Source organism: Rattus rattus, chromosome 15 (assembly GCF_011064425.1).
Source record: "Rattus rattus isolate New Zealand chromosome 15, Rrattus_CSIRO_v1, whole genome shotgun sequence".
In the NCBI taxonomy this organism is placed as follows: Eukaryota; Metazoa; Chordata; class Mammalia; order Rodentia; family Muridae; genus Rattus; species Rattus rattus.
Window position 1 is genome coordinate 71,370,627 of NC_046168.1, and position 19,606 is coordinate 71,390,232.

The window sequence follows — 19,606 nt, forward strand, 5'->3', positions numbered from 1 at the left end:
GGGCTCGAGGCCCAAGAAACGTTATGCTTGTCTGACCTTGCTTGCTTTTCTTTCTTCTTTCTTTCCTCCTATACCCAGCCCAAGTATTTCATTTCTCCCTTTACTGAGACAGGATCTCACCCTGTAGCCTAGATTGGCGTGGAACTCATAGCCTCACCTGGCCTTGCCTCAGCATCCCACGTGCTAGGATTACAAAGTCGGCATTTGAGGCTGACCTCAGCTCGTAAAGAGCTTTCACACCCTGAACGTTATTAGATACAGCAGTTCAAAGGTCAATGAGTTCATTAATCCTCAAAGCGGATGTGTATCAAACATTGGATCTAATGTGGATTTGGAACCTGCCCCAGACTCAGTCTCAGATTGGCCTGTGACAGGAGCTAGTATCAAGTACTCCAGGTGACCTGTGTAACCTGCCTGTGATGTGTGTCTGTAGGAAGTGACAGCCATGCCTGCCTCTGCCTGACCCCAGCAGCTGTCACTTCCCTGATGACAGGATGCTCAGTAGTAGTCCGTCTATGTGTAGGTTGTTCTGATTATTAGGAAGGAGTAACTTGGGAATGCAGCTGTTTGTAGAATGCTTGCCTAACATGCCTAACACGCACAAAGCCCTGGGCTTCATCCTAGCACCACATTAACTAGGCTTAGTGGGGTTATGCCTAAAATCCCAGCACTCGGGAGATACAGGCAAGAGCATTGGAAATTTGAGGTCTGTGCTCTCCTCGGCAGCACATATACTAAAATCGGAAGTTTGAGGTCATCCTTGACTAGATAGTGAATTTAAGGCCAGGCTGGGCTACAAGAGACTATCTTAGCTGCTGATTGACAGACGTGCACCCCATTAGCTGTCATCTGCACATGCCCCATGCTGGATGGTGCCAGGCCCAGGTCTCAGGAAGGCCATGACAGGAAGACGGTTTGTAAGGCAGGTGTATACTGACAGCTGAGAGCAAAGTAACCGGGAAGAGAACCCTGAGTGAGCTGGTGGGATTTCACAAAGTTCCCAGAAGGCTTGACCCAGACCTTAGAGAAGGAACAAGAGCCCACCAAGAAAATAGAGTGTGATAAAGGGTCATTTTTGGTATGTTTTGAGCTGGGTATTGAAGTGCGGTGTTTTGGAGAGAGGCGAGGCTGTAGTAGAGACAGATGCTAAAGGGACAAGGAGTTAGCAATGGCCTCAGTGGTTGCTGTGTGGCACCCAGGAGTGATGCTAGACACTAGGATGTCCACAAGGGGCAAGGAGCAGGAGGGGATTAAGGGAGTGGAGGTTGTCAGCCTGTGACATCCTTTATAGAACAGCTACAAAGTAGAACACGTAATGACACCATCCCGTCTTCCATTCTGTACAGATTCTAGTCCAAGTGATGAGGCTGCGACTGCTCATTGTAGAGTGTGGACAATGCCTTGGTGGCGCTCTCCACACTCTGCTCCACAGATGTGGCTATCCAATCTCTAGAACGAAAGGAGCAGAGCTGAAGAGACAGAGTCCGCGAAGGACTCCATCAAAGAGACCCACTGCTCTGGCTGAGCTGATGCTCACCCATTCTGGAATCGTGGAGCGGTGTCCTGTTTTGTGATTTAGGGTTTAATAGTGGGGGCTTGGGCATCCCACTAGTTGGGATTTGGTTAATCTGAGTGGTATAAGCTTGGGAAAGCCACCTCACACTGAGCCTCTGCTTCTGTGCCTGTAAGACAAGGACAGGTGTAGGTCTTCTGCAGGACTCGAGAGCACAGTATAGGACAGTCACAGGGGCTCCATGTTGGGTTTCTTGCGTTACCCGTTCTGTTGGAATAGATCCGCGGTGGATGCCACTTATGAAGCAGGCTGTGAGGATGCAGGACTCAGGTCAGTCTGAGGCTGATGATGGGAGGGTTCCTTTTGGCAGGAACCCTTGGCCAGGCTGGATGGCGCAGTGGATGCATTTTTTCTTTTACTCTGTGGAGTTTTACTGCCTTTCCTGGTTTCAGGGAACCAGTAGCCTGAATCTTGAGATGTTTTCTCTTGGATTTGGGGCTGTCGAAGCCAAGTTCCCATAATCTGAAGACCAACACTATCTGGATAGTAGGACTTCTTGGATGGCTTGTGTAGCTCTCTGGAAGGAAACCTATCTGACAGCACAGAAAAGATTCGGGAGGTGGGGGTCCTGCGTCCCAAAGTAGGTCCTTCAATCTGCTGTGATTTTTGTTACTTAATAGTGACCATTATCTGTCCAGCATGGCCCATGCCATGCACATTCTCTCCTGTATTCTCCACTCCTGCAGACTGTAGGCAAACTGCTGGTCTTTCATGGAACCACCGCACACGTGCTGTTACTCAACGAGAAAAAGTTTGGATCCCGAGAAAGCAAATAAACATTTCAAGCATTTTGGGGATCTAACAAGTCTTTCATCAAACCTAATTTTATATCCTTTATATAAAGTATCAAGACAAAACAAAACAAAACCATTGAGAAGCCTGGTATTAGAGCAGGTGGCAATGATGGTGAACTAGTCCCACGGGACCACAAGGACACCTCTCAGAAGCACAACGGTGAACAAGGCAAGCCAAAATTACCTGTATGGAGACAGAACAGTGGCGACTCTGGAGGGAAGGGTTTGTGGATGTGAATGACTGGAAGATGATCATCTCTGGGTTGACTGGAAGTTCTCTACTTCTAGACCTAGCTGACTGCTAGACAGATGTCCACATTAAACAGTTCCAGTCTGTTGTACATCTGTGTTTTATAAGCTCTCCCGTGTACATTCTATTAAAACGATCCCTTCTTTAAACAAGTTAATTTCAGGTCCTAGGACCACCAATAATTCTAAAAAGGCCAACAGACAACTCCACTGCATCACACATGAAGAACTAATAAACCTCAAGTTCCCACAGCGTATCCCAGTTGGGGAAAGGGCAGAAAGCACGAGAAGTCACTACAACAGCTCAGAGCTTTTCCTGCCAGCACATTCGGCAGCAATGGCAAAGGAGGTTTGCACCGGCTCATCTGAACCAGCTTGGCTGCAGGAGGCAAGCGCACAGAGCAGGGCAGACACTTGTGGGTATGCCTTTGAGGGCTTTGAGAGAAGTGTGGGATGCAGGTCAGTGCGCTGAGTGAAGGGTTGTCTGCAATGTGGGTGACAGACACTGTTATAATGGCTGGGGCAAAGAAGCAACTGTCTGTTTTCCAAGTTACGCATGTGAGCTCTGAAGGAGACTTTAGATGAAAATGGCATCAAACCCACTTTGGATTTCGCTGTTTCATTTACAATGGTTTGTGTAAGGATGACACTTAAAGTTACCATATAACCAAAGTCACAGAAGAGGTGACTTTTGTGCTGTTTCTTTTTTCTTTCTTTAAAGACAGAGTTTCACTATGTAGCTCTGGCTGGCTTCAAACTCAGGATCCACCTGCCTCTGCCTCCCAAGTGCTGGGATTAAAGGTGTGTGTTACCATAGCTTCCTGTCGGTTCTTATTCCAACCATACTACCAATTTCTTAGTACTAAAGAGGATGGGTATTTTTACCATCATAGAAAGAAAAATTTAGAATGCCAGTATTCAGGGGCTTATAAAAAAAGACTAACCTGCATAGCCACCCCCAGGACCAAAACATACAGTCTTAAAAAACTGAAAAAGTGGGGTTGGGGATTTAGCTCAGTGGTAGAGCACTTGCCTAGCAAGCACAAAGCCCTGGGTTCGGTCCCCAGCTCCGGAAAAAAAAAAAAAAAAAAAAAAAAAAACCTGAAAAAGTGGGCTGGAGAAATGGCTCAGAGGTTAAGAGCACCGACTGCTCTTCTAGAGGTCCTGAGTTCAAATCCCAGCAACCACATGGTGGCTCACAACCATCTATAATGGGATCTGATGCCCTCTTCTGGTGTGTCTGAAAACAGCTACAGTGTACTCATACATAATAAATAAAAATCTTTAAAAAAACAAACAAACTGAAAACGTTCCCATTAATAAACACGCTTTTACTTATTGCACATTAAATACCAAAGGGTAAAAAGAAACAGAAATCCAGGAACATTTGGAAAATTGACCCGTTTTAATTAAAAACAAAAAATACAATACAACATCAAATTCCCCTTACCATCTACAATTCAGTTAAATTCAAAAATTCTAAGACTGAACCCAGTCTCCTGCCCAGAGGCAGTGAGAAAGCCGCTGAAGACACAGGGAAGTGCGGACATCAGTTCCAGCTGCAGGCAGTCTGCCAGTCAAACGGACTCTAAGGCGCTTCCTTTCAGTTTGTCAAAGTGTTTCACAGGAAGTTTCTTAAAATCATTTCATCTCAGGCACCCTCTCTGAGGGTGTGACTTCAAATTAGTTAAATCACTTTTATGCCACTACAATGATTAGTACTAAATATTTTTTAGATGATATAAAAGAAAATACCAAATAGACATAAAAATGGTCAAAATATTTTTTTAAACTGCAGGTCAATTTTTGCCTCCCTCCCAAAAAGATACAAAATGAACACACTAGGATGGGGACTCCGCTGGTTACTCCAGTTCACCCATGTGCGTGTTCCCACAGGGTGGGAAGGGAACAGACATAAGGCTCTTAGTACTGCTGTGGTGGTAAGCAGCTATGTTCAGGACAGCTTCTTGTTTTAGGCCCGCCGATCCTCTGAATACATGTGGGGAAGCATAGCTGTGTTCTCTGCCCACATCGGAACACATTCAGCTACCATGGAAACTACAAAGCAAGGGAAATTATACTTATCCCAGGACTCGTTTACTGGGATTTGAGTGCCCTTTCTTCCTCAGAGCCCAGGTGGTGACGTGGTGCTAGGGGCTGCTGTGCTTTCCAGCATGAGCTCCCATTCTCTGAGGGTCCTGAGACGGGTAGTGGATTGGTCCTGGAGCTCTCATGAAAGGAGGGGGCGGTCCCATTGGGTGGAACAAGTGTGGTCCAAAACCTGGTGTGGGAGAGAACAGATTAGACTTGCGCTCCCTTGACAACCTTCCAAACCTGAGTCTTCCTAGGATCACAGCCACCCACACAGAAATCAAGGCTGATAAGTGTTAAGTAAATGCCAGTGTGCAAGACCTGCTGAGGACCATCTGCCTTCAATCCTTGTTTTTCCCTCAGTCCAAAAACTCCACACTCCTGCTCCTGGTAGTAAGTCACCCTACTGTCTGCTACTGATCAAACATGCAAATCCTACCAGACAGAAGTCAGGATGGGGAAGTCTAGAAAGAAGCCAGGCCGATGTCAAGACCCTTTCTTTCTCTGTGCTTGACTGCAGAATGAAAAGACTGTCTTCACAGACCCAGGCTTGCTATGGAAGAACACTGGCCACCCACTCCTTCCTGCATTGTTCACAGTCATGCACATTCGCACTCGGTGCTATCGCTTGAACTGTTTGCTGGTGGCAGCTGACACGATAGAGTGCATAGGCCAAAGAGGCACTCACATCCATAACCTACCCCATGTCATTTTGTAGGAAGGGTTTCTATCGACAGTAGTGGTTTACTGATTCCCATCCTTGCTGTGGACAGGTTAACAGCTCATCAGTTAGGATGAACTGACAAAGAACAGACTGGTGGCAGATGGCCTGAGGTGCAGGACTTTCACAAGGGCTTCTCAGGGCCAGGAAGGAAAAAGGCAGTTACCTGGGGGTGGGGGTGGGGCGATCCCAGGGGGTGGGGGCAGGGCAATGTTCACTACGGCTGGAGGCCCACTTGGGGGCAGGTTGAAGTAGTTGGCAGATGCCTCCTCTTCTGCGGCAGGAGGTGGAGGCAGAGCTGGAGAGAAGGGAAGACAATCAGTACCACGTGCAGATGTCTCCGGCACAGACATCGTGGGCTTGCCACACAGGCCACACAGGCCACAGAGGCACGCCTGCTCTCTTCTAACAGAAAGCCCAACTGAATGAGTCTGACATGAACTGACCTCCAGGCAGCCCTGGTACAGGTTCTAACTTGATCCCAGAGTCTGTGGTCCCATCCTTCTCTTTTTCTTTTCCTCTGGCTGCTTGGGATCTGGAGACAAATACACAGGATTATCAGCACTGCGTCCAATCCCCAGTAAAATGGAGTTCCAGCCCTCTTTCCCTTTTTAGCATATGCTCTTTTCCCACAGATGTCAAAGTATAAAGTCGCCAAGAGTGAAGATTTTTAAAGATGGAAGTTGGCCAGACTTGGCTGTGCCTGCCTTTAAACCCAGCATCAGGAGACAGAGGCAGGCAGATCTCTTTGAGTTCCAGGACAACACAGAAAGACCTGATCTCAAACAAAACAAAAGAAGAAAACAACCCAGCCCAACACCACTGTCACTGCCAGGGAGGGCAGCAGTGCTCAGCAGACAGAAGGCACCCCAGGAAGGGAACTGTTGTCAGCCTGCTCCTCTCTGTTTTCAAGATGGACAGAGTCAGTCCCCTTTGAAACTTAGGTGGTGCGAGCCTTTACTCCCAGTACTCAGGAGGTAGAGGTGGGGGATCTCTGTGAGTTCAAGACCAGGCTGGTCTAAGACTGAGTTACAGGAGTACACTGAGAAACTGTCTCTAAAAACAAGACAAAACAAAACAACAAAAAACCAAAGCAAACTACACTCCCCCCCTTAAAAAAAAAACAAAAAAGAAAAAAATTTACAGCCTTTTCTCTTTTGCGGACAATTTCAAACTTAAAACGGATCTCCTTCTGCTTTAGTGCCTTTCCCTCCGCTCCCCAGTACTCAGTCTGAGGAGAGCACTTAGGTCTAATTCAACTGTGACCCCCAATGTCTACCTTTGGCAATCTTGCATCATGCTTACCTTACAATGGCTGCTAAAAAATGAAGAACTCCAAAGGAGCAGGTTATTAGAGCAAGACCTTGAATATATTTCTAAAGGAAGAAGCTTCCAAATACTAAGAAATACTAAAGAAGGGGCTGCAGGATAGCTCAGAGGTTAAGAGCACTGGGTGCCCTTTCAGAGGACATTGGTCCAATTCCCAGCACCCACATGGTGGCTCATAACCATCTGCAACTCCAGTCCCAGGGGATCCAAACCCTTTTCTGGCACCAGGCACACAAATGGTATAGACATGCATGTGAGCAAAACACCCACACACATAAAGTCATTTAAAAAATACTAGAGAAGGGCCTAAAGATTTGTAAAGGCCCCGTCAAACCTATGTAAACAAAGCTTTCAGTCCCCAGATGAACAGTTTAGAAGAGTCTTGTTCATACCGTCCCCATTTGACATTGAGTCGTCGGCCGTTCACAATCAGCTTGTTGAAAGACTTCTCGGCAGCCACCTCGGCAGCTTGCCTGGTGGCGAACTGGATGAAGGCACACTGCTGCCTCTGCACAACAGTGACTGTGCGGATCTCTCCGAACTGGTAGAAATGATTCCTGAAGAGCACAGGCCCGAGAAAACAGGTTAGTAACCCAGACGTGCTGAGAAAACAGAAATGGGCTACGAAAGTGTTCTGAGTCACTAGCCCTCGGACACACAGGGGAGCCCCTCGGACACACAGGTGCTTGTCTTTAAGGCTCTCTCACACCTGCCCTACTGTAGGTGCTACTTGTTGGAGATAAGGGAAAAATTAGGCAAAAGTTCTTATGATTCTTGGAGTTTTTCTTGGGGAGGAGGGGAGGGTCTTTAATTGGTCACTTCAGAGCCATAGTCTCTTACCCTAGTATAAGACACTGGCAAACTACAGCTGTTACAGTCCAAGTGCCAAGACCATTTTCATTTGAGATTAAGCCTTGCTATGTTATACAGGTTAGTTTTGATTTCATGGACTCAAGTGATCATGCCTTAGCTGGGCTGTAAGCAAATACCATCACGCCCACCTAAGAACACAATGTTTAAGGGTTGAAAACTGAATGGCTCAATGGCAGAGCACGCTGGCCTAATATATGTGTCCTGGTTTCAAATCCTAGCACTGGAAAATAAATACAAAATATTGACTGAAATTTAAAAAGCTTAAAACTAAAAGAAGAAAGAAAATGGAAGACAAGAAGAAAGCCAGGTATGGTGGCCCAGGCACAGATTCTAGTACCAGAGAAAGGGGAAGGTCTTGAGCTTCAGGACAGTCTACCTGACAAGACTATGTCTCAAAATAACCAAAAATAAACAATAAGTAAATAAATACATCAAAATCAAATCCTACAAATGAGACCTGGTGGCTCCTGCCTATAACTCTAGTACCAGGAGGTAGGGGCAGAAGAGGCAGGAGGGGGTGAGGGCAGGAGAGGCAGGAGTTTAGGTCCTCAAGAGTTCTCCACGCTAGCCTGAGCTGCAGGGAACTACATGCCACAAAGCAAAACAAAATGGGAGCAATAGCTCAAAGAGATCACGTAGGTCAACTAGGCCCAAAATGCTTTCTCTAGCCTTTTTATAAAAGCTAGCTGGCCCATGGAGATTGCTAGCTCAAAGAGAAAGGCTACCAAGGCAAGAGTTAGTTCATCTCCCTGGAAGAGATCTCTCTTCTAGTCAAACACAGTGTAAGCCAGAAATACAAAAAGCAACAATTTAAACCAAAGAGTTTTGGAATTGCAGGGCGCTCTGCCCTCCACGACAATCAGGTGTGTATGTATGTCATCCTTTCGAGGTGATGGCACAAAACCCTTACTCCCAGCACTTGGCAGACAGAGGCAGGAGAACCTCTGTGAGTTCGAGGCCAGCATGGTTAACAAGAGTGATTCCCAGAACAGCCCAGCTAGGGCTACAGAGAAAAACTCTGGCTAGAACCCCCCCCCCCCATACAGAGAGAGCTGGCTCAGAGGTAAAGACCACACAGTGCTCTCACAAAGGATCCAAGTTTGATTTCCACGTTGAGTGGTTCACAACCACCTGCCTGCAAGCTCTAGAGCTCTTTGGGTTCTTGAAGCCACTTGCACAAGTCTATATATAGATCACACACATAAACAGTAACTAAAAAATTAAAAAAAATTCAAATGGGTCTTTAGACCCCTATATTATTTTTTGATGCAAAGATAAAAAGCACTCTTGAAAAATACAACTCCTCTGGCATCATAAAAAAGAAATTTATAAAACTTTGAATTGGCATTCATATCAATGACAGACTGGATAAAGAAATAGAAGTATGTCTGGTGATGTTATTGCAAACTATTTACTCAAAGGCAGTTAAAAGCAAAGAGTTGTGAAATGACGCTCACAAACCTGAGGTCTGTTTCAGTGATGGTGTCTCCCAGACCACCCACATACAGTGTGGTGATCGTCTTATCCTCCGGGGGGTCAAGACGAGGCATGGTTGAAGCCCGCTTGAGAAGCTTATCAGCCACAGGGTCGTTAATTCCATAGTACCGGTCTTTTATATTCTGATCAGCAAGAGGGTCATCTGGATCGGTAGGCTTCTCATGTCTAAGATTCACAAGTGAGAAATGCACCAAGGTGAAAGAAAGGGAAAAATATCACTCTGCAGTAGCTACATGGTAAGGATCCCTCAAATGCCTTTCAAATTAGAAAAGTGTCTCACCAGGAATAGTTACTAAACAAGAACAAATACCAGAGGAGTTATTCTACCACGTCAAGCCTTCCTGATGCTCTAAGCAATCCACTTAAACTGCTCTACTAGGCTCTGACTGAATCCGACTTCACCTCAGAAAAAGGGTGTGTATTCAGGGTGGTGTTACAGTTAACCAATCATTAGCTAAACCCCTAACAGATGCTTGCAGGAGCCTTCAGGACACTGGCCTTGCTTTGACTTCAGCTATATTTTGCTATTCACACCATTTAAATGGACACCAAGTTACCATAGAAACTTAGCACTTACTTAGAAACAGTCAGCATGTATAGCATATAACATAGCAATTTCATTAGCCAAGGCTTAGCTGTAATTTAGCCAGGCTCTTATGTTTTAAAGCAGGAGCTACTCTCCATGCGAACAGACCACGGAGCTTTAGCGTTAAGGCCTGAGTTTAAGCAAGCGTCTCCCACTTCTCAGGAGTCTGAAGGCGAGGCTCGGCCCTTACCTGTAGGGACACTCCTCTCCCCTCTTACACTCTCCTTTCACCCAGAAGGAACAAATGTGGGGCCGATTCCTTTTGTAGTAAGGTGTGGTCCGGGCCAATTTGAGTAGCATGTCACTAGTGGATGTTGCTTTTCCCAGCATTCCAACTGGTCGTGTTCCATCAGAGTTAGAAATCTGCACAGAGAAGACAACTTTATAGGCTGTCAATTCACTAGGATTTTTACCAAATACAAAACTACATCACAAGGCCCTGGATTCCGTTCCCAGCAGCATGTATACTCAATCCATTCCCCCAGATACACAACGGCATCGAGACAGTAGCCAGAGGACCAGGACGTCTGGTGTGAGACTGAGTCATAGTAGTGACAGGGAGGCTACATCCATGGTATCTGTATCTCAACAACGTCCCTGCCAAAACAAAGACTGACAAAGCACAGGCAACTAATGATTGTTGAGAATTAGTCTCCCGGATAGGAGTTCCCTAACTGGTTATCCAGTACAAAGTGGTCAGTTTTGAAATCAGATACAGATAGGCCACATTAAATGAACCCAGCAGGTATCAAGCACACACATGCATGCGCATGCATACATGCACGCACGTACACATGCACACAAACACATTCGCAAGCATGCCTAGCACACTAATAAAGAAAAGGAGGCCATCTTTTGGGAGGGCCATGGATGGAAGGGGTTGAAGGGAAGAAGACATAGGAGGGGTTGGAGAGAAGTGATATAATTAGATTTTAATGAAATAAAAAACATACTTCTCTTTCCATATTTTGGGTGTAATATTCTTTATTGACATCTGATTTAGGCATGTCATCTTTAAATGATAACCCTGCATCACGGACCTGGATGGGTAGGCCTGGTACAAAGAAATTGAAGAATTAAAAAACCTTAGATTTGATAGCATATTCATATTTAATATGTACATAAAGTACAACATCACTTTTCCCTTCTTGGTCCTAGTTGGTGGGGTCTTTGAGAGATGTCCCAGTAATCAAGAGAGCATGCTGCTCTACAGAGGACCAACGTGCGGCTCCCTACAACCATGCAGGGTGGCTCACTGTAACTCCAGCTCCAGAAGAGCCAACATTCTTGTCTAGACTCTGCCCTATACCACACCCCCACATATACACAAATGAAAAACAAAAATAAATCTTTAAAATCAGATAATCAACCTACTTGTGACAGTTTACAATGTTTTAAATCAGACTGTTTAGTACCATCAGGCTAACACCTGCTGCGGAGACTACCTAAGAAACTGTCCAAATTCCTGTGCTGACATAGAATACGGTGACATGAGTGCTTTAGAAAACTGTTTCAAAGAATATACTTTAGGGTCTAATTAAATTAATAAAGTATCCAGCTTTAATACAATATACCTAAAATACATAGAACAGAGTGGGTTATTGTTAGACTGGAGTTCCTATGGACAGACAGTTATGCTTAGTAACACTGTACTCCAGGTCTGAACTCCTGACAAACATATGATATAAAATGATACGCAGCCACAGCAGGTTCCTCTCCCCCTCCTTGCCAGTAGGTAACTTTTTTTTTAAAGGAAAACCTCATTTACATAAAAGAGTAAAAACAGAAGCAAGTGTTTTGAAATAGAAGCAATACTTGGTCCTAACAGCCCACAGCATAATTAGCCAAGGAACTTGTTCGGGACTGTGGAAAGTTTTCAATCAAAAGGATCCAGGACAAACAAACAAACAAACAAACAAACACACACTGTCATAGGAGCAATGCCAACTGGCACAGAGATGGGTGACTAGGCCAGTTCTGGTTTCTTTCCAATTGCTCCTGAAGTTCCTACTATTGCTCTGGAGGCCTCTAGAGCAGCCTAGTTATGGCATTTTCTTGGGAAAAGCCCTGTTGGGCACCCGCACACTCTCAGATCTAATGAACGTGGCAAACATACCGTACTCTAGGTCTAACAGGCAGGTCTGACAAACATTCTTCAATTTACTGCAGGTCTGGCACACTTCAGTCTTCTTGAAGCGCATGCGGACCCCAGGGCACCATCGAAATACTGTGAATGGCCTGGCACAGATCTGAACACACATCAAGGGACAGAGTCTTAATCGTTCTGACCTGGACTCAATTCAGACTGAGTAAGTATGGAGAGCTGGCCTTAGCAATCATCTATTTACATGTCAGCCGACCCAATCCCCTTTAATTCCTTTTTTTTCTAGAAGTTAAAAAGCTAGAATAGTATAGAAATATGCATTTAGAAGGTCAAAGCCTTCCCACCTAGAGGCAAACAACATTAAAATTTGACTTGTCTGTTTTGTGGGGAACAAGGAAAGTGAAGCAGGAAATATCTCTTCCAGAATATTGTGGCAGCCACAATCCTCCTCTTCCTCCTCAGCTAAAACTCTCAGCACACAAACTCGTGGTGTTTGGTGCATATTTAGACACCTGAATTTATGAATTAACACTGGAATGGCCATTTTCTTGTCTCCCATAGCTATTGACTATATCATGAAAGCTGTGAGCATGAACTCTGAATGGAGAACTCAAAACTTAGTAAGCACAAAGCCATTTTGGTAGAATACAGGGACGAAAAGGATAAAGAAAGTGAAAATTAACTCTTAGTAGACATACTTACTTTGCATTCTTTTCCATATTTTTCTTTGGTCTGAAATAGAAAAGAACTGGAATTACGGCAGAGAAAGCAAGCACACAGACAGACTAATGAAACCAACCCAGGTACCTGTTTCTCCTCACCTCCAAGTACAAAACATGGTATGTGTGTGGAGATCCCTGGAAAGACAATCAAATCGAACCTAATTCATCTTTTTGTTGGGGCTACGGTAAGGGATGCTGTGAGGGTCAGATCCAATTGTCAACTTGACGTAACCTAGAATCACCTGGGAAGAGCCTCCATGATGGACTGCCTACCCACATCAGCCTGTGTGCATGTTAGTTGATGTGGGGAAAACCCAGCCTGATCATGCTGGGCTTGATCAAGCTGCACCATTCCCACAGCTTGCACCCTGGACCCTGGACTCTGGAAGTGAAGAAGGGGCTTAGCTCTAGCAAGTACACATGCATTCATTCTCTGTCTTGACTTGGATGTGATGTAACGAGCTACTTCAAGTTCCTGTTGTCCTGACTGCCCCACAATGATGGACTGTGTCTGTGAACTGTCAGCCAAATGAAACTCCACTTTTCTACGCTGTTTTTGTCGGGGTGGTTTTTTTTTTTTTTTTTTTTTGGTTCTTTTTTTTTTGAGCTGGGGACCCGAACCCAGGGCCTTCGCTTCCCTAGGCAAGCGCTCTACCACTGAGCTAAATCCCCAACCTTGTCAGGGTGTTTTACCACAGCAAGAGAAATAAAATTAAGAGAGAGATATCCCGACAAGGTCATATGCTCTTTAGATCTAATACCAAGTGTCTTCCTGGAGCTTTAACTCTTAGATTTACTTCTGACTTTCAAGAACTAAAATTCCTACTAAAAATCCGTATATTTTCTCTTATATGTTGAACCTAGATTTCAAATTGTACTTGTGTATGTGTGTAGATCATGAACCAAGAAAAGGGACCCTGAGTGGGAAGAAAGAGTTTGTATGTGGGGATAATAAAACAGGTGTTGTTAGAAAGAAGGGTAAACTGGGGGATCTAAGAAAACGAGGCAGAAGGGGGCAGGGAGAAAGGGGCAGGGCAGCGGAAGAGGGAAAGAATTGAAATCGAAGTACATACGAAACATGCCAAGATGAAATCCATCCCTTTGTATGCTAACCTAAAAAAATTAATAAGAATGAAGAAATCTGTTCTGGAAGGTGGCTATTTCAAGGGCTACTCTGTTTTCCAGATGAAAGCTTCCACAATTTCTAGCACATGTTTCTTGCTGACTAATCTTTGAGGAAACTGTTTAAACATCAATCCAATCACCTGGCTGGTTGGCTATGTGTTTGGTGGGAGCTGGCCACCAAGCTGATGACTGGTCTAGGAAAACCAAGACCGGAGATGGCAGGCAGCACCTGAAGCTGGATTGGCTTTTTAAAGCACCTACTCTTGAAATGTGGTCGGCAGCTTCTCCTCATGAGAGTTCGCTAGGTCGCTGGGTTGGAGGAGGTAGACAGTGGGGAAGGATGGTATCTATGTGCTTTAAGAAAAAGACAAGGTCTCATTACATAACCCTGGCTGGCCTAGAACTTGATTTGCAGACCAGAATGGCCTTGAACTCACAGAGATCCACTTGCCTAAATTGGGATTAAAGGTAGCCATCACCACTCATGGCTGGTTTAGGAATATGTGTTTTTTACACCCAGTGATGTCTATTAAAAAAAATTAGCGTCAATTAAGAACTGATTTTTTTTATATTAGGATGTGGATATGCCATCTAATCTTTGTTAACTAATGGGATGAATTTTAAAAATTCTTTTGGTGTGAAAACCAAAATTCCCAAGGTCTCCAGCCACCAAATCAAGTAGGACGATAACTAGAGACAAGTCTTTCCATATATTGTGCAAAAGGTAACCGCTCTGGGCTCTCCTGTGCTGGTTGGTGCACGGTACGTATCCAACGTTCTGTTCCCATAAACTACAGAGTCAGCATCTCTGAGGCCGATCACAACATACAACCCTATAGTCATTGATGCCTGTCGCTATTTTACCCTTTTTGGAGAGGAGACGGAGTGTATCTTAAACTAGAGACACTACCCCAAGGCACAGTGGCTGAGAGATACATGACTAGTAGCCAGGAAGTAGTGCTACGTAAAGATATCCTCGCCTGTCAACAAACCTACTTTTTAGGTTAGATGCTCAACAAGTATTAGCTGTTATGTTACAGCTCCTACGTCACAGGATTACTGCTTAGTATTTAGGAGAGGAAATAGGTAGGGCAGTACTTTGCAAGTTGTCCTCCGCTTTGGGTTAGAAAGAGCATCAATTCTTCTAACGGCTAAGAGAAACTCTTTACATTTACCTTGCAAGGACCACAAAATAAGGAACAGTTAACTTCCGCTGCACAGGAAAGCACTCACCATTCGTATATAAGGGTTTTCTCCAAGACACGTCTGACACAGAATGGGGAAGTCCTGGAGAAAATGGAAAAGCTGGTTGAAGATCAAGTCCCGAAGACCCTGTTCCCTCAGTCACTGTCCTGGGGCTGGGAAGGATGCAAGGCTGGCAGGAGCCCCAGCTCCCTCCCGCACTGGCCGCGGCCCGGGAAGGGACGCTGTCTGCACTTCCGGCAGGAAGAAAAAGGAAAGCATCTGGGAAGAGTGGAGTCGCCGGGTGGACACTGGTCCCGGGACCCTGATCCGCCGCACGAGGGCTCGCTCTCCTCCGGCTACCCCACCGAGCTAGGCCGCAGCTCGGTTCTGGCCGAACCCACCGCACCCTAGGGCAAGGCTTCCCCATCCCGCCCGGCCTCGCCGTTCCCTCGTCCTCCTCCGGCGCGCACTCACCGCGTCCTCCCAGTTCTGCCTGTTGTAGGTGTTGGAACCCAGAGAAGTCGCCATATCGGGAGTCCCGGGGCAGCTCTGGCTTCCGACTCGAGAGACCGACCGCCACGATCCCGGCAGGCACAGGGGTAGCGCCGAGCTACGTATAATCTGCGCGCCTAGGACGGCGTGGGGCGTGGCTTCGCGGAGGGGTGTGGTCTCGCGTCAGAGCCCGCGGTTCAAGGGGCTTATGCCGAGCTCTACTGTTGGTCCCTGCTTCTAAAGAATAAAGACCCAGTGGGGTCGAAACGCGGCTAGGCGCAGATGTCTGCATTTCTAGTACTTTGCTAGAAGAGAATTCATTATCACGAAATCACATTTAACTAGACATCCTTTATATTCTGTTTCCACCCTACCATTACGGTAAGGATGTTGGTTACATTTTTATAGAAAACGAATTTTTTGTTGTTGTTGTGGTTGTTTGGTTTTTGAGACAGGATTTTTCTGTGCAGCCTGGCTGTCCTGGAACTCACTTTTAGATCAGGCTGGCCTTGAACTCACAGATCCGCCTGCCTTTGTCCCCCGAGTGCTGAAATTAAAGGTGTTCACCACCACCATTTGTTTTTCATGATGTTTTTCAAAGACTTATTTACAAGTTTTTAATTCTGTGTCTCTGTGTGGATATATGTACATGAGTGTAGGTGCCTACAGAGGCCAGAGACATTAGAGCCCCCTGTAGCTAGGTGGTCGTGAGCAATGCAGTGTGGGTTCTTGGAGTCTTAGGTCTTGCAGCAGCAGTACACGTTCCTAACTGCTGAGCAATCTCTCCAGACCCTCCTCTGTGTTTTGAGTAGGGGTGACACTCCACACATACTTACTCCGTCATTAGGCAGAAGCTTCTGCAGTTAAGTTGTTTTAATTAAAATTAAGAGAAACCTTTCTCTAACGTCAACAAATGAAGGAATTAGTATCCTGTGCTTAATGTATATAGCCTTAAAAACAAGTATAGGTCAGCTGGAATTTGGTTTTAGTACCCCTTCAATAGCATGAGGCGTGGTGATTGTCAGCATCCTTAACCGGGAGGGCTGTGGAACAGCCTCTGGCAACTGGGTTTAATTTCTTTGACAGGGAAGCCATTGTTTGGATCTAGGGCCCAAGAGTCTGAGTCAATACCCCCTTCGCTATCCCAGATCTCTCCATGAAAAGATGGCTTAGTCACATCTGGCAAATCCAAAGCTGGTGCACAGACTAAGGCTTTGTTTAAAGCATTGAGGGCTTAAGTCTCTCCATCCTGACAAAGCTTTCAGGGGCTCCTTTGGTGGCCTCATATTAGCTATTTCTGCAAAGCCTGGTGTATTAGTCAGGGTTCTTTAGAGTCACGGAACTTATGGATACAGTAAGGGAATTTGTTATTGATGATTTACCAGTCCGTAGTCCAACTGCCCAACAATGGTCATCTGTGAATGGAAAGTCCAAGGATCTAGTTGCTCATCTTCATCTCTATCTTCTAATGCCATGACTTGGATAAGCTTCTTTTTCTTGGGGGCATTTCTTGGCCCAGTGGTCTTCTTCCTTACAATAAGCATATTGGTTCTTTCTCAAGTGGGGGTGCTATCTTTGGGTCTCCTCTTCCTTCCTTCTCCGGAAACCATGTTTTAGGTCTCTTCTAAAGTCCTCTGGTTTGGTGGTGGCTGCCAACATGTTCCTTGGCAGGTTTTGAGTCTACTGCTTCCGCTCTCTCATCTGTCTTTTATCCATCCAATTTTCTGCCTCCATGTTTCTCCTCTGCACTCTCTCTTCCATTAAACACTTTAGAAATCACTAAATTTCTCAGACTTTTTTTTTTTTTTGGTTCTTTTTTTGAGCTGGGGACCCGAACCCAGGGCCTGTGCTTCCTAGGCAAGCGCTCTACCACTGAGCTAAATCCCCAACCCCAGACTCTTCTTCTAATCTCTCAATGCTCTCGTTTTCTCTTGACATGTGATGCTGACTGGTTGATAAAGGCTGGAGCTGCCCGCACGACATCAGTTCCTGCTTCCTGACCTGCTTGAGTTCCAGTCCTGACTTCCTTTGGTGATGTCTTAGTCAGGGTTTCTATTCCTGTACAAACATCATGACCAAGGAGCAAGTTGGGGAGGAAAGGGTTTATTCAACTTACACATTCCTGTTCATCACCAGAAGAAGGCCATGGAAAGATGTTAGTTACTGGCTTGCTTCCCCTGACTTGCTCAGCTTGCTTTCTTATAGAACCCAAGACTACAGGCCCAGAGATGGCACCACCCACCACGGGTCCTCCCACCATGGGCCCTCCCGCCTTGATCACGAATTGAGAAATGCCTTACAGCTGGATCTCATGGAGGCATTTTCTCAAGGGAGGCTCCTTTGTGATAACTCCAGCTTGTGTCAAGTCGACACACAAAACTAGTCAGTACATGTGATGAACAGCAACATGGAAGTGTAAGCTGAATAAACCCTTTCCTCCCAACTTGCTTCTTGGTCATGTTTTGTGCAGGAATAGAAATCCTGACTAAGACAAACTGGTACCAAGCGTGGGGTATTCCTGTGACAACCTGACCATGTTTTGGGGAGGACTGTTCAAGGACTTTGGAACTTTGAGCTAGAAAAGCCATTGGGATGTTAAGAACTCCGTAGAAGGGGTTGGGGATTTAGCTCAGTGGTACAGTGCTTGCCTAGCAAGCGCAAGGCCCTGGGTTCGGTCCCCAGCTCCGAAAAAAAGAACCAAAAAAAATAAAGAACTCCATAGAATGTTCAGTAGGAGCTTGGAAGATAATGTTGCGAACAGTGCAAATGGGAGGCCTGGCTCATTAAATTTCAGAGGGAAAAGTAAAGACTCTTATTAGGGCAGTTGTTATTTTGATTGTGACAATTCTATGGTTTTGGTTAGCTGGAGCTGAAGAATCAGAAGACCCCAGTGCACTGACCTTGAACTTTGGTCTTTTAAAATTGTTGAGATTGGTATAATCATGGGGACTTTGGAAGTTGGACTAAATGTATTTTGCATTAGGGCTTGTTTAGTTATGGTCCCCACAGACTTATGTGTTGTTTGAAGAAGTCTATTGGGGTCAGGGAGTGAAATGTGATGGTTTGTATATGCTTGGGCCAGGGAGTGGCACTATTAGGAAGTAAGGCCTTGTTGGAGTAGGTGTACCACTGAGGGCGTGGGCTTATGATCCTCACCCTAGCTGCCTGGAAGTCAGTATTCTGCTGGCAGCCTTCAGATGTAAAATTCTCAGCTTCTGCACTATGCCTGCCTTGATGCCACCAAGTATCTGCCTTGATGATAATGGACCGAACCTCTGAACCTGTAAGCCAGCCCCAATTAATGTTGTGCTTGTAAGAGTTGCCTTGGTCATGGTGTCTGTTCACAACAGTAAACCCTAACTAAAACAGGAGGGGGGGGGAGGGAGAGAGAGAGAGAGAGAGAGAGAGGGGAGAGAGAGAGACAGACAGACATAGACTTACTTCAGGGATGGGCATAGTGGCACCTTTAATTCCAGCATGCTGAAAAGGCAGATACGACTGATTTCTGTGAGTTCGAAGACAGCCTATAAAGTATGAAGATCTCAAAAGAGCAAAACCAAACAATTATGCTGGTTAGTTTTATGTCAACTTGATATAAGCTAGTTATCAGAGATAAAAAAAGACTTAATTGAGAAAATGCTTCCATACACTGAGCTATAGGCAATCCTGTAGGGCATTTTCTTAGTGACTGATGTGGGAGGGCCCAGCCCATTTTGGATGGGGACACTGCTTGGTTAGTGGTCCTGGGTTCTAGAGATAAAAGCTAATGCACATCTAACACAATGCATCTGAAAAATATATGTAAGCTCAAGCAATAATCCCCATGTTTCAGTGAATTACACTTTTCTGTTTTTTTTTTTTTGAGATAGGATCCCTCCATAGAATTCTAGAACTCACTATATAGACCAGGCTAGCCAAGAACTCACAAGAGATCCACCTGCTTCTGCTTCCCTAGTGCTGGCATTAAAGGTGTGCACCACAACACAGAGCTTGGTGAATCACTTTTATCAAGTTAACTTATGTAAAGAAGTTACTGAGCAGGAGACACAGCTCAGTAGTTTCGAGCATTTGCAGGGGGCAGTTCAGTTCTCAATGGGTGACTCACAACCACCTGTAACTCCAGCTCCACAGCATCTGCTGTCCTCTTCTGGCCTCTTCCCCCACATAAAATAATAAAGGAGGAATGGCAGGGCATACATCACCTGACCCTTAGACCCTGGACCATGCAGCTCTAGCCAGTATTTGTGAAATCAATCACAGACACA

The 19,606-nt window shown here is 45.5% G+C and overlaps 1 protein-coding gene across 1 annotated transcript; it reads right to left on the minus strand.

Moving 5' to 3' along the window:
- Positions 1–3,997: 3,997 nt before the first annotated feature.
- On the minus strand, positions 3,998–15,465 carry Rbm22 (RNA binding motif protein 22). Its single transcript, XM_032885751.1, has 11 exons — positions 15,324–15,465; positions 14,898–14,951; positions 12,520–12,549; positions 11,830–11,962; positions 10,667–10,767; positions 9,904–10,076; positions 9,092–9,292; positions 7,150–7,314; positions 5,875–5,963; positions 5,595–5,726; positions 3,998–4,897 (listed from the first exon to the last, which is right to left on the minus strand). Exons 1-11 carry the CDS (start codon positions 15,375–15,377, stop codon positions 4,767–4,769), a joined length of 1,263 nt encoding a protein of 420 aa, XP_032741642.1. The 5' UTR covers positions 15,378–15,465; the 3' UTR covers positions 3,998–4,766.
- Between the last annotated feature and the right edge of the window lie 4,141 nt (positions 15,466–19,606).